We start from the raw sequence: 13507 nt of genomic DNA on the forward strand, positions 1-13507 counted from the left end.
GATCTCTCTTTGCTTTTGCACCTCAGTGTTTGAAGACAGCAAGTGCACAGCCTGAGTGCTCAAGCCCAGGAAGCCTCTGTCTGCTGTCTCAATGGGAACTTTCCTCTGTGGGCTCCTTCACCTTCCTGGGGAAGAGAAGACTCAGGCAGGATCTTGTCTATGTGCGTAAATACCCATTGAGAGGGAATGAAGATGAGCGAGCCAGGCTTTTCTCAGTGGTGCCCAGTGACAGAACAAGAGGCAGTGGGCACAAGTTAAAACACAGAAAACTCCATCTGAACACAGGAGAATACTTCCCCCCTTCTTTGAGGGTGGTCAAAGACTGAACAGGTTGCCCAGAGAGCTTGTGAAGTCTTCTGTGGAGATACTCAAAACCTGACTGGACATGGTCCTGGACAAACCCTCTCTAGCTGAACCTGCTTGAGCAGTGGGTGTTGGACTGGACAACCTCCAGAGGTCCCTTCTGAACTCAACCATTGTGTGATTCCTTGCCCGTTTCTGTGCTGCACTGTGGGCACTTATTTTCTGAGACCCTTTTTGTTGCCCCAGAGCATAGTAGATTTACTGCAAGATGGTAAAGCACGAAGTGCAGCATCAGGGATTTGTGCCTGCCAGCCTTGGGTTTGGCCCTGCTGCTGCACTTCTTTATATGCACTCAGAGCAGCTTTTTCAGCCTGTTGACACTACCTGTTTTCACTGTTTCTGTTGTGCTCCCTCCATAGACACCTCCTTCATGTACATGATCGCAGGACTGTGCATGCTCAAGCTCTACCAGACCCGCCACCCAGACATCAATGCCAGCGCCTACTCTGCCTACGCCTCGTTTGCTGTGGTCATCTGTCTGGCTGTCCTTGGAGTGGTATGGCTCCCTCTTACCTACCTGCTTCTCTGGGATGGAGGTGGTTTGGCTGGGAACATAGCTTAAGTGGACAAACGACTGGGGAGAGCAGCAGGGTAGGATAAGGGTGTGTTAAGCAGCTGCTAGCATTTGAATTCCCAGTACTCTTGGGTTTTTCTACTCCTTTCCCTGGCTTGCAGTGAGGGGAAGAGCAGAGCAGTTTCCTCTAGGTGGGCTGCTTTTTGGGCTTTGCCCACCACATGCCCTCAAGAGGAGAAATTCATGCATCCAGGTGTCTGTGACCAAGCATGCAACCGTTCTCCTGTGGGGTAAGTAAGACTGGCTGAACTTCTGAGACAGGTGTCCTCTACCTAATTGCTTCTGCCTCTTTCTCCCCTTTGGAAAACTCTGTTGCTAGGCACAGCTTCTGCAAGTTGGCCTTGCTGTCTTTAGAGAGGTGGAGGGCTAGAAAAATGGCTGGGGGGCTCCTGGGCAAGCTTCTGGAGTACCTGCCTATAGAAGGGTACTGGAGCAGAAGGAATTACAAGAAGGTCACTCTTGTGTGGCAGTAGTCGCTGACAGGTGAAGCTGGTGCAGGTCTTTGCCTATTTGCTCATAGCATTGTAGGTATTGAGCTCGGCTTGCCTGAATCCCTAGCCTGGGCTTTACCTTGGAGGTCTCTGCTTTTCTTTTTTTGGGTTGTTCCTTTTCATTTGGCAGTTACCAGGCAAAGTCCATTGAATTCTTGCTCTGAACCTAGCAGCTGGGTCCCAGCGTGCTGGCAGCCCCTCGCTGCCTGACATAACGCAGAATAACAGTTGATTCTGTGAAGGTGTCTGGGTAGGAGGCTGTGGGATAAGGCATGCTGGAGCAGCTGGTGAACTTGGAACTTTCCAAGAGTCTCTTGACAGCTGTGGTATATCTGCACATCCAGGCTCAAAACACTGGGTTTTTATTATGGGATGTATTTTTTTTCTTGTGGGGTGTTTTGAAGCGGTAGAGCAGAGCATGTTGTCTTTGCTTCATTCTCGCAGAGGCAGCTTTTCTGCTTGCTTCCCTGCCCCTCCCCCTGCCCCCCCCCCCCCCAAAAAAAAAAAAAAAATTAAATTCAGGCACGTGCTGTGCCCCAGGGGAGGGGAGTGTCTGGTCACAGCCTGATGGCAGACCCGAGTTTCTGGACTCCTTAATGTCAATTGAAAAACTGAAGTTTTAATATAGCATTCACCTGCCTTTGTATGTCACTTCCAATTCTTAAATAAAGTGAAAGTGTAAAATAGGTGCAATTGCCTGCAGAGCAGCTTTGTCCTTTCTTTGTCTGCTACAGTGTTGGTTCCCTGACTGCCTTTGTAAAAATCTAGCTCCTGGCCAGAAAGCTGCTGCCCAGCTCAGCAGGGAGAGCTTGCCTAGCCTGAGAGTCCCTGCATTTCTGCTCTCTGGGCCAGCTGCAGTCCTTCCAAGCTGTCACCCTTGTCTGAAGGGGTTTTCAGAAAGAATGGTCTGCTCCCCAGAAGTGCTGAGCTCCTCTTGCTTCTCTGGGCTTTGTTTGGATTTATAGATCTGGTTTTTGGGTTTGAAGATTTGGAGGTTTCTCTTCCATATTCAGTGAGGTTGTCTAATGCCCCATGGTGACATAGGAGAGAAAAGCATCAACCTGCTGATAACAGGGCTCAGTTTGTTTTAATATGTCTGCTTTCAGGTCTTTGGGAAAAATGACATGTGGTTTTGGGTCATTTTCTCAATGATCCACGTTTTGGCCTCACTGGCTCTCAGCACCCAGATCTACTACATGGGCCGCTTCAAAATCGGTAAGTGCTGTGACTAAAACATCTTGCTCTAGGGTGTGCAAGTGCCTCCTGTCCTCACCCGCAGGAGTTGCAGCACATCTGTGAGCACAGTCTCATGGCCTGTGCTTGTGTTTTGGACTATCCTGTCCTCTCACCCATCTGATGCTCTTCCTGGCCTCTGAAGTCCTTGTGCTGCTGCTTCCCAGACCCATGGGAGTCAGCAGGACCTGTCTGCTCTGTGGTGGCAGAAGAGCTGGACCCTGAGGGAGCCTGTCCTTCTGCTACAGCTCTCCCTAGTGCTGTGCTCAGAGCTATGAGCTACATAAAACCCTGTCATGGGGTGAGGGGAGAGAGGGTCTGGTTGGGAACCTGGCTCTTGTGCTCTGCTTACAAATGTGTTTCTCCTTCCTCTTCTGCTCTTGTCTGCCTCAGATGGCCCTGACTCAGGTAACTGTCAGCAGCTTTCATTTTTCTCTGTTGAACTGATTGAGCAGTGGCATAGCAGAGAGGGATGCATGGACATGTGTGGGGAGGCAGGCTTGCATGCCACCTGGGGTCAGCTCTGGAGAAGTGAAGTCGGTTTGCCAGCAGCACTGCCAGGCCCATTCCTTGGCAGGAAGGGGGGTGATATAGCCCAGGAGAGCTCTGACCTTGGTGCAGGAGCCTTTTCAAGATCTGCATTTGTTGCTGAAGGGGGGGGGGGGGGGGGGTGTGTGCATGCATGTCCATCCGTCTCCACTGCCACTGATGGGTCTCTAGTGAAGCAGAGTGTCTCGAGTGTGCTCTGCCCCTCTAAGGGCTGTGGGATCTGTTTCTGCTGTTTCCCTGTGCTGGCAGCTTGTTCCATTTGTTCCATGGAAGGTGCTTTACCCCTTCCTGCGCACACACCTCTTCCAGAGATGTGGTTGCAAAGCCAGCCTGTTTACCCATACAGAGAGGGCCTGTTTGACTTCTGGGCAGTGCTAGTGTTGAAGGGATTTCTTTTTTGGTGTGTGTGTTTTTTTGTTTTTTTGTTTTTTTTAACCTGTTGTTCTGGACAAATGCCATCCACATCCTGTGGTGGCTGCCCTTATGCTCAGCACAGACTGCTTCCAAAAGGTGTGAAATTAATCTGTTGACGCCCTGACTATCTGCAGGTTTGGGCTTCTGTTGTCACCCAGCGCGTGTCCACGTCTTTCCCCTGTAGGCATTTTGGAGCTCACTCTGCTGTTTGTTCTGGCTTTTTATCCTCTTCTTTGACAGACTTGGGGATATTTCGACGGGCAGCAATGGTGCTGTACACAGACTGTATCCAGCAGTGCAGTCGACCAATGTACATGGTAGGTGATGTCTAATCTCAGTACCTTTCTCAGCAATTGCTCACTTTCTGGGCAATGCGCAAAGCAAAAAGGTGTGGCTATTTGAAAAAGTGATGTTCCCTGCTTCCCTTCTTTGCCCTCCCTCCAAAGTGTTTGGGTAAGTGTAGATCTCTGCTGAGTGGTTTACCCCCCACCTCCAGGCCTCCCCTGATCTCAGGTTTGGTGAAAACATCAGAGCAAAGGCGATACAAGCGTGATAGGATTTGCCTTTGCTCTTGCTCTCTGCGGGCACCTGTTCAAAGGAAAGTGTATGAGCCTCTGTGCAGAACAGCCTCTCCAGGGAAGGCAGCAACTATTTTGGCTCTGTGGCTTAAGCAACTGTTATTGCTATTTCTACAGCACCTCAGGGCAGACAGCAAAAAAGTAAGAAATGGTAGCTGTTACCTTGTGTCCCGCTGATTACTTTGTTCTTGGCACTGTGCGCTCATTAGCGCTTGAAGCCAAATGAAGTTTTTATCCATGATCATCCTTTTTATTTTGGGTTTTTTTAAATTATTTATTATCCCACCTCTGAATGAGTGTCAGGCAAGTTTTGCAAGCAAACTCTGTGCACTTGGGCATAAAGTAAGCCTGGCCAGCCTGAACTAGTTACATCATGAAAGCAGCTGTAAGCATAAATGCACATGCCCCACAGATGTAACCTTTCTGCCTGCTGTAGTTACAGCGCTTCCCTAGCTAATGGTGAGATGGGTGAAAAAAAAGGTCTGTGGATATGGGCAGGATGCTATCCAAGGCTTCCCTTTCTGCCTCTTTCAAGCACATCCTTGCTCTGTGCAATAATTTTTCTGTAAAATGGTGGGAGGGAAGGAATCTAACTAGAAAAACAGTGGAAATGGTCAAAGGATTTGCAGAACCTTCTGAGGTCGATCCTCAAGAGTTGGGCTTGTCCTTTTTTTTTTTAGATGTTTAGTCTCCTCCTTGCAACATTTTCTTCAAATTTGTGAGGGCCAGAGCAATTTTCATGTGGCAAAAGCTTCCACAGAGCAAACTTCAGAGCCAGGTGCTTGTGTGTTTGCAAGAACCAAACTCCAAATCCTCGCCTAATGATATTCTGAGTTTGAGGCAAAGGCCTCTTCTTGCATTTCCTTCTGCTTTCTTGTGAATGTCAGTGTCTTCTCTTCAGGACAGGATGGTGCTGCTCATTGTTGGAAACCTGGTCAACTGGTCCTTGTAAGTAGTGGGGTGTTGGTGTCTTGCATGCTTGCGCACATGTGGGGCAGGATTCGGTGTTGACACACAGGTGGCCTGAAGTGATGGGAAATGCAGCAGTGTCTGTGCAATAATCCTGTGCTGGGGCCCGTCTGACGTGTTTTGGCAAGGAGCTTGATCTGATGAGCACTGGTGGTAGGCAGATGCACAGGATGCAGTGCAGCACTACAGTGAAGCATCCCTAAGCGTTTCAGCAGGTGCTGGGTCATGGCTTGCCTCTGAGGAAGCTTGTCTAGGGCTGGCCTGGTACTGTGGTGCCATGTTGTGCTGTACACACGCTTTCCATGTAGCTGGGAGGTCTCTGGCATAGCCAAGGCGCAGGAGACTTGACAGACATTAGTCACAGAGCCTGGCTCAGAACTAACTGTATGGATGGGAGGGATCAGCTCTTGGATGAGACCTACAATCATTGCCCTAAGATCTTACTTTTCACTGAAGTGACATGCCTTCTACTAAATGTACATGTCTGGCCAACTCTATTGGTCGAGGTGTGTTTGGAAGCAACCCAGCACCTTTGCCTGTCCTCTGGGGTCTCCAGTCGCTCTCAGCAGATGACCATGGCTGAGTTTGCTCGGCAGGGAGCAGAGGTGAATGGTGCATTTCCTCCAAGGAATTGCAAGGTTGTGGCAGTGTTGCTATGTCCTGTGGTCTGGGGGTGGGAAATGGGACAACTCGGCGTGGGTCGGCAGATTCTGCTGGTCCTCCCTGCTGCGCAGCAAGCTCCACAAAACAAGTACTCTCTGCCCCCTGGCAAAAAAAAAGGAGGGGGGGGGACGACGGCGACACCGAACCTAAGCTGCGGCCAACAAAATGGCAGCGTCTCCTGCCAGGCAGTGCTCAACTGACTGGCATCCACCACAGTGCCCAGAGCTGCTCTCCCCTCTGCTGCCACTCACCCCCTTGCCTGGCCACCGCCTCCCCCTAACACAACGCACACTGCAGGCACGGCGGGAATGAGCTTGCGGGAGGTGCCCCCTCCGCCTCCTGTGAGATGCTGCTCGCTGCCAGGCACCTGGGGCTCGCTGCACGGAGCCCCTGCCGATGTTCAAGGGCTTTGCAGAGCTCGCTGTGCGCCAGGAAGGACTGGTGTGGTGCTGAGGACCAGTGGAATCTGCTGACCCACACAGAGTTGTCCCTGTGCAGAGTTGTCCTAGACCCTCGGGGGGGGCGGGGGGGGGCGGGCAGTGGGTGGCTGTTGGGGGGGGGGGGGTGGGCAGTGGGTGGCTGTTTGGGGAGGTACCCTGTCCTCAGTGAAAGAGGCTGTCTAATATCCCTTCTTCCCTCTCTCTCAGTGCTATCTTTGGGCTGGTGTATCGGCCCAGAGACTTCGCCTCCTATATACTGGGGATCTTTATCTGTAACCTGTTGCTGTATCTGGCTTTCTACATCATCATGAAGGTAAAGGAAGGGAACTGTAGCTGCCCCTGGGGTGCCTGTCTCCAAAGGGGAAGGGACGGGCCTCTCTTCTGGCTGCAGTTTGGGTTCCTGTGGGGCTGCAGAGGGATGTGGAGGAGCCCTTTGTGGGGCTCAGGGTGGGACAAGGCGTTGGTGTTTGGAGAGGGATGATGTATAGCTATCTCAGGGGGTGGCTGGGCTGTGTCTCTCTGGGGTGGACAGCCCTTTGAAGATGCAGATGGTCCAGGATGATGTGTCAGCCCTATGCATGGCTCCGGCCCCTGGGAAGAACTTGGGGTGTGTTGTGAAGCTATGTCCCTGTCTGCAGCTCCGCAGCTCTGAGAAGCTCCTGCCAATCCCCCTGTTCTGCATCGTGGCCACAGCAGTGGTGTGGGCAGCTGCCCTCTACTTCTTCTTCCAGACCCTCAGCAGCTGGGAGGTAAAGTTCCTTCTGTCCATCTCCGCTTATCATCTTCTTTCCATCCTGTTGTTCATTTTGTAGAAAAAAATACTCTAGGGAAGAGTCTTGGGCTGCTCATGGAGAGCTGAAAGGGTTTAACTCCTTCGGCAGACTGAGAAGGAAGCACAGGAAGCTGTGCTGAGCCAAATATGACTTTATGTGTGTAGCTGTGGAGAGACTATTTATGACCCAGGTGGTCTGGAGGTGACTGGCCCTCACAGAAGAGGAGCTGGGGATTTGAAAGCAAAACTAGGCAAATCCTGAAAAACTAGTGCTGGATGGAAGGCTTCTCCCTGGAGCAGATGGCCAATGGGGAATAACCTGCCTGGCATTGTGGGGGCTCTCCTTGGCCTGAGAGGCTCTTAAATTCTGACTGGATGCCTTCTAACAAGATTCTGTGTCCATCTCTGTGGAAGTGAGGGGCTTGCTGCAGGGGGGTCTGGTGGAGGCTGTGCAGCTTGTGAGATGCAGGACTTCAGGTGTTGAGACCAGAGGCGTCCTCCTAGCCGTGGCCCTAGATCTATATCCAGGTATAACACTGCATTCCTGCCCTGCTCTCACCATGTATCCAGCCAGCACACTGCCTTTTTCTGGCTCCTGCATGGAGGGTTAAGACAGAGCGGTCCCCAGAGGGTCCAAATATGGCCAGCCAGGGCCCTGTGTGAGTGGATAACAGGTCCTGACCCCCTGCCTGCTCCCCTAGGAGACTCCAGCAGAGTCCCGGGAAAAGAACCGACCGTGCATCCTGCTGGGCTTCTTCGATGACCATGATGTCTGGCACTTCCTCTCTGCGGCTGCCTTGTTCTTCTCCTTTCTGGTGAGTCCTGTTGAGCCTCCTGCTCTGCTGTATGGCCTCACCCTCTCCTCTTCCTCTTTGTCCCTCTCAATCTGCCTGAAGCTGCAGCTGTCCAAGGGCCCCAACTCATCTGCTTGCCTCTGCCTCTAGACATCCTTCACAGTGCGATGCTCCTTGTCAGTGGGATCAGGGATCAGGCTTTCTCCTCCGGCTTGTTGCTCCCTAGCCTCAAATTCCCTCTGGGGCAGTGGGTTACACAGCTGTTGTGGGGGACCCGAGAGGCTGCTGGTGTGACCGACACTCTCATGGGTTTGAGAGTCACTCCCAGGAGGGGACCCTACTCCCTTTGACCCAGGCAGCAGTGTCACTGGTGTGGAGCTTAGCTCACTCTGAGCTTGCCCTCACTTCCGTAGTTGACTCCTGTGCTCCTCTACTTGGTACCTCCTTTCAAGCCTGATGGTCTGTGTGGTGGCAAAGGTGGAGGTATCCCCTGTGCTGTGCAAGGCACAAACTGTTTGCGAAGGAGCTGCCTGGCCACATGCAATGCCTGAGCTTTGGTCAAGCATTTCCTACCCTGCTGCCTCCTGTATGGCTCTTCAGAGGCTAGTAATGAGTGACCAGCTCACAGGCAGCGTCTCTGTTGTGGTTGGGGCAGGATTACCTGCTCAGGTCCTTGCAGCACTGTAGGCAGAAGTACCTGTCAGCTGTTCTGCCAGAGTGACTTGCTGGGAGCACTACACAAGCAAAGGTAATCTGGCACATCTACATGGGCTGCTGTCATAACTCCTTATCCTGCTGGAGACGTGGCCCAGCTGGAGACTCCCTGTGATGAGATGCCATCAGGAGCTGGTCATTCTTCCCAGCTGTGGGCTGGCCAGCAAGACCTGAAGCTGCCTCGTGCTTTCCTCCTCAGGTCCTGCTGACCCTGGATGATGACCTGGACACGGTGCGCAGGGACAAGATCCCAGTGTTTTGAGTCCCCAGGGGACGGGGGCGCAGGGGTGTCCCAAACCCCTCAGCCAAAGGCACCAGGCCACTGGCATCTGTGGGGAATGAGCCTGCTTCTGTGGCCGACAGCTGCATGGGAGCAGGGGAGCCAGATCCCACAGCAAGCACAAAAGGGTGCTGCGGTAACTGAGGCGGGACCGGGAGGGAAGACAACATTTGCTCCTTTCCCACTGTATCCTCTGGGGCAGGCATGACCCAGCGGCCGAGGCCAGTGCACAGCCCTCTGGCTTATAAGTGCAGCAGGTGCTAGAGCCAGTGAAAAGGGAGGAAACAGGAGGTGTGTTTGAGGCCTTTGCTTCCATTCCTTCCTGTTGATGTGCTCCTCTTCCTCTCCAGTGAGCAGGCTTGACAAGTGCGATGCAGCTCCTCCTGCATCAGCAGCCAGTGTCTGTGCCCTGCAGGCTGCTGCCCTTGGAGAGTCCCTTCAGCAGCACTGGGAGAGCACTTTGTTCCTGTCCTGCAGCTGCCAAGCGAGCAAATAACTCCAAACTGAGGCAGCGGTGGGAGACTGGTTTCTTTTTCTGTTGGAGAGGCTCCTCCTGTAGCTGTCAGGGAGCCACAGTAACAAGAGAAAGAAGTCCAAGAGGCCGCAGTGTTGGAGCGAGATGGCAGACTAGAGCTGCCCACAAGTGCTCTGCCAAAGGCAGAACTTCCCACCTTGCTCTGGCGGCCTCTCTCACTTACGCGTATCAAATAGCCTCGCTTCTCTCTGGCGGCTCCTACGCAGGCGCTTGTCAGTGTAATGGTCTCCTTCATAGCACCAGAAGTGCTGTCCTCGGGCGACCCTAAGAGAGGTGGTGAGGTGAAGCTGCAGCCTTGCGTGCTGGGTTGTTCTGTGGCAGCTCCTTGGCTCCTGCTGTGTGGCCTTGCTAAAGGGGCAAGGTGGAACGGGAAGGCTGTCCAGCAGCCTCAGACTTTCTCTTTCCACAAGCTTGCTTTGGGCAAACTTGGCAAAGCAGGTTCCTTTATGGGCTGGGAGTGTGGAGGAGATTTGGGGGCAGTTGGGGTTGAGCTCTCTAGCGAAAGTTCTGAACCAAACTTCTTCCCTCTCCAACTTTTCTGCATCTGAAATAAGTTTTTAAATGGCTTCTGCATTCTTCCTCAATTCTTAGTAATTTAAAAAAACAAGAATAAGGTGTGAATTATTTCAGGCCTTGCATCTAAAGTGTGACCTGTTTTGCTAATTTTGAATTAAAAAGTATTCTTTGAGGCATGCTGTCCTTATTCTTGTCATTGTCTGAGCATTTTTCCTTTGGTGTATGTGCATGTACCCAGCGACGCAAAGGCTCCGTTCCATTTGTGCTTACCAAAGCAGAATATTATAGTAATTTTCTGCTCCAAGAAGTCTGTATCTCCTGGAAAGCTTTTGCACTAGCTGGTTTTCATTTTTTTATAAGTTGGAGTTTGTCAAGATGGTCAATAAAACGAATGTTCCTGGTTCCCTGCTGTGCAGGTTGATCTGAATTCTTCTTGCTCCAGCTCTCAGCAGCAGCAAAGAGAGCACTTGGGGCAGGGGGGTGCTCAGTGGTGTCATACAGCTGCTGTTATCCTTAGGACCCTTGCAAACAGTTTCCTGAGCATAAGTGCGGATGATGTGCTTTTTCTTTTAATCAATTGCCTTTGTGAGGCTAAACAGAATAAAGAACAGACATTCTGGTTTGTCACTGTAGCCGCTTTGGTAGAGTGAAGAGGGCTGGAGGAGGAATGACACAAGAGGCTGCCAGCCGTTACGTTCCTGAGCAGGGCTGCACTGCTCTAGAGATGTAGCTGTGTTTCAGGCTGGGCGTGCCAGGGCATGCAGAAGGTGGTGGTGGTCTCTGTGTGCTGCAGTGTATTACAGTGCTTTGGGCTTGACTTGCAGGTTTGCCATGCAGATGGAGTCGTGAACGTTTTGTATTTGAAAGAGGGGTAGGTTTCTCAGGCTTGTTGCAAAGCATGAGCTTCTCTTCCTTAACAGTGTCAGCATGGGCTACAGGGAAGGAGGTGACACTTGTTTTTGTCTGGGTAGCAGCAGCAGAGGAGTGTCAAGCTGAGGATAGTCCATGTTTTTCATTCAGCCACCCTGCAGCCTTGCCATATGTTCTTGGTGTGTCTAAAATGGCACAATCCAATATTAGCTGCATAGGCTTGCCTGCAGCTTCCTTTCTCTTCCCATAAGGAAAGGCTGCCAGGAAGTCTGGGGTGCAAAAAAAACCCCAAATCATTACTGCTGTGGGCGGCAAGGCTGAGATGCTGCTGTCAGGGACTCCTGGTGGGGTTGTGGTGCTCTGTCTTGCCCAGCATGGTAATAAACATGTTGTGTACATGGAGCCACCTGGGTTTCTGTACCCAGACGTGCATGAATGTTTGACCTGACAGCTTTTTTTTTGCATCATGTATTCTGTGCTGCCCTGTCCCCCTCCCTGCAAATGCAAGGGCTGCTGTAGGAGCCCAAGTGCTGCACTTCCAGTTCCCTGATTAGTGAAACCGAAATTTGTTGTAATAATATCTGGGGTGTGCAGGAAGCTGGGGTGTGCCGGATGTGCTCTTTCCAGAGCTCTACTTGGAGGTCAGGTGGTAACACGCAGTGATAGCACTGCTGCCAGCACCACCCGCTCCCTCCCTGCTCTCTGCCTCTAGTCCTGGCCCTCGCAGCAGGAGCAGGGGTCTAAGGCACAGCTAGATCGAGCCCTGATGCATGGTGGCACCTGGAAGCTGCACGAAGAGCTGCTAGATCCATTGGGAGCTGATGTGCTCGTGTGGTGGTCACATCACTTGCTGCTGGGTGAGCTAGTGAGCAAGTGGGGCAGTGCTTTGGGGCCACAACTCGGGGAAGTAGCAGGAGAAGGAGGGGAGAAAACTTCCTGATGGAGTCCTCGTCATGGGCCTTGCATGAACAGTATCTTGCTCTATGAAGTGCCTGGAAAAGTTCAGTTTGAGCCCCGTGTGTGCCTTCAGGGTGGGTTACAAGGCTTTGTGTGGGATGGTGTTTGCAGGACAGCAGTGTTATGGTGGGCAGGATAAATCCCTGGGTATTGGGGGCACATGTTGCACGCAGCCCACCAGCACCAGTAGGTTGAGCACCAACTGCCATAAAGTACTAAACCAAAAGAAGCCTCTACTTGAGGCAAGGCTTGCTTTGCTTCTCTGAGACCTAGAGGGAGATGCATAGATCTTGTCTAAGGTGGGAGCTTGTCAAGGTGGGAGGCTATTCTGGGGTGATTAAAGGTGCTTTGCCTCAGTCTTTAATTCTCAGACCGGTTATCCTCAAGGTAATCAGCCCCCTGAGCTGGAAGACAGGGATGGAGAGCAGAATAAACCCCCCATAATCCAGGAAGAAGCAGTTAATGACCTGCTATGCCACCTGGACACTCACAAGTCTATGGGGCTGAATGGGATCCACCGGAGAGTACTGAGGGAGCGGAGGAACTTGCCAAACCACTCTCCATCATTTATCAGCAGTCCTGATTAACAGGGGAGGTCCCAAATGACTGGAGGCTTGCCAATGTGACACCCATCTACAGGAAGGGCTGGAAGGAGGATCTGGGGAGTTACAGGCCTGTCAGCTTGACCTTTGTGCTGGGGAAGATTATGGAGTGGTTCATCTTGAGGGTGCTCACAGGGCATGTGCAGGACAACCAAAGGACTGGGCTCAGCCAGCATGGGTTCATGAAAGGCGGGTCCTGCTTGACCAACCTGATCTTCTTCTATGACCAGGTGACCCACCTAGTTGATGAAGGGAAGGCTGTGGATGTCATCTACCTGGACTTTGGTAAAGCCTTTGACACAGTCTCCACAGCATTCTCTTAAGAAAGCTGGTGGCTCATGGCCTAGACAGGTGCACACTAAGCTGGGTTAAAAACTGGCTGGACAGCTGAGCACAGAGAGTTGTGGTGAATGGAGTTAAATCCAGCTGGTGGCCGGTCACAAGTGGTGTCCCCCAGGGCTCAGCATTGGGACCGGTCTTGTTTAACATATTTATCAATGATCTGGATGAGGGGATTGAGTGCTCCCTCAGTAAGTTTGCAGATGACACTAAATTGGGTGGGAGCGTCGATCTGCTTGATGGTAGGAAGGCTCTGCAGAGGGACCTGGACAGGCTGGATCGATGGGCTGAGGCCAGTGCTATCAGGTTCAACAAGGCCAAGTGCCAGGTCCTGCACTTGGGTCACAACAACCCCATGCAGCGCTACAGGCTTGGGGAGGAGTGGCTGGAGAGCTGCCTGGTGGAAAAGGACCTGGGCGTGTTGGTTGACAGCCGGCTGAACGTGAGCCGGCAGTGTGTCCAGGTGGCCAAGAAGGCCAACAGCATCCTGGCCTGTATCAGCAGTAGTGCGGCCAGCAGGAGTAGGGAGGTGATTGTGCCCCTGTACTCAGCACTGGTGAGGTGCTGTGTGCAGTTTTGGGTCCTTCACTACAAGAGGGACATTGAGGTGCTGGAGTGTGTCCAGAGAAGGGCAACAAAGCTGGTGAAGGGCCTGGAGAACAGGTCTTATGAGGAGCGGCTGAGGGAACTGGGGTTGTTTAGTCTGGAGAAGAGGAGGCTGAGGGGAGACCTTATTGCTCTCTACAACTACCTGAAAGGAGGTTGTAGTGAGGTGGGGGCCGGTCTCTTCTCCCAAGTAACAAGTGATAGGATGAGAGGAAATGGTCTCAAGTTGTGCCAGGAGAGGTCTAGAT

General features: G+C 52.2%; 1 protein-coding gene across 2 annotated transcripts in view; it reads left to right on the top strand.

Moving 5' to 3' along the window:
- SIDT1 (SID1 transmembrane family member 1) overlaps window positions 1–8816 on the top strand; it is a 46740-nt gene extending 37924 nt beyond the window's left edge. Inside the window, exons 18-26 of one of the 2 annotated variants that reach the window (XM_086464668.1) lie at window positions 723–859; window positions 2535–2643; window positions 3055–3069; window positions 3865–3941; window positions 5104–5150; window positions 6482–6587; window positions 6913–7023; window positions 7748–7861; window positions 8754–8816. In XM_086464668.1, coding sequence (XP_086320794.1) covers window positions 723–859; window positions 2535–2643; window positions 3055–3069; window positions 3865–3941; window positions 5104–5150; window positions 6482–6587; window positions 6913–7023; window positions 7748–7861; window positions 8754–8816 — 779 coding nt within the window. The remainder of the gene's footprint in view (window positions 1–722; window positions 860–2534; window positions 2644–3054; window positions 3070–3864; window positions 3942–5103; window positions 5151–6481; window positions 6588–6912; window positions 7024–7747; window positions 7862–8753) is intronic. The other variant, XM_086464674.1, reaches the window with a different exon arrangement.
- The last annotated feature ends 4691 nt before the right edge of the window (window positions 8817–13507 follow it).

Source organism: Leptosomus discolor, chromosome 1, assembly GCF_034619465.1.
Source record: "Leptosomus discolor isolate bLepDis1 chromosome 1, bLepDis1.hap2, whole genome shotgun sequence".
NCBI lineage: Eukaryota > Metazoa > Chordata > Aves > Leptosomiformes > Leptosomidae > Leptosomus > Leptosomus discolor.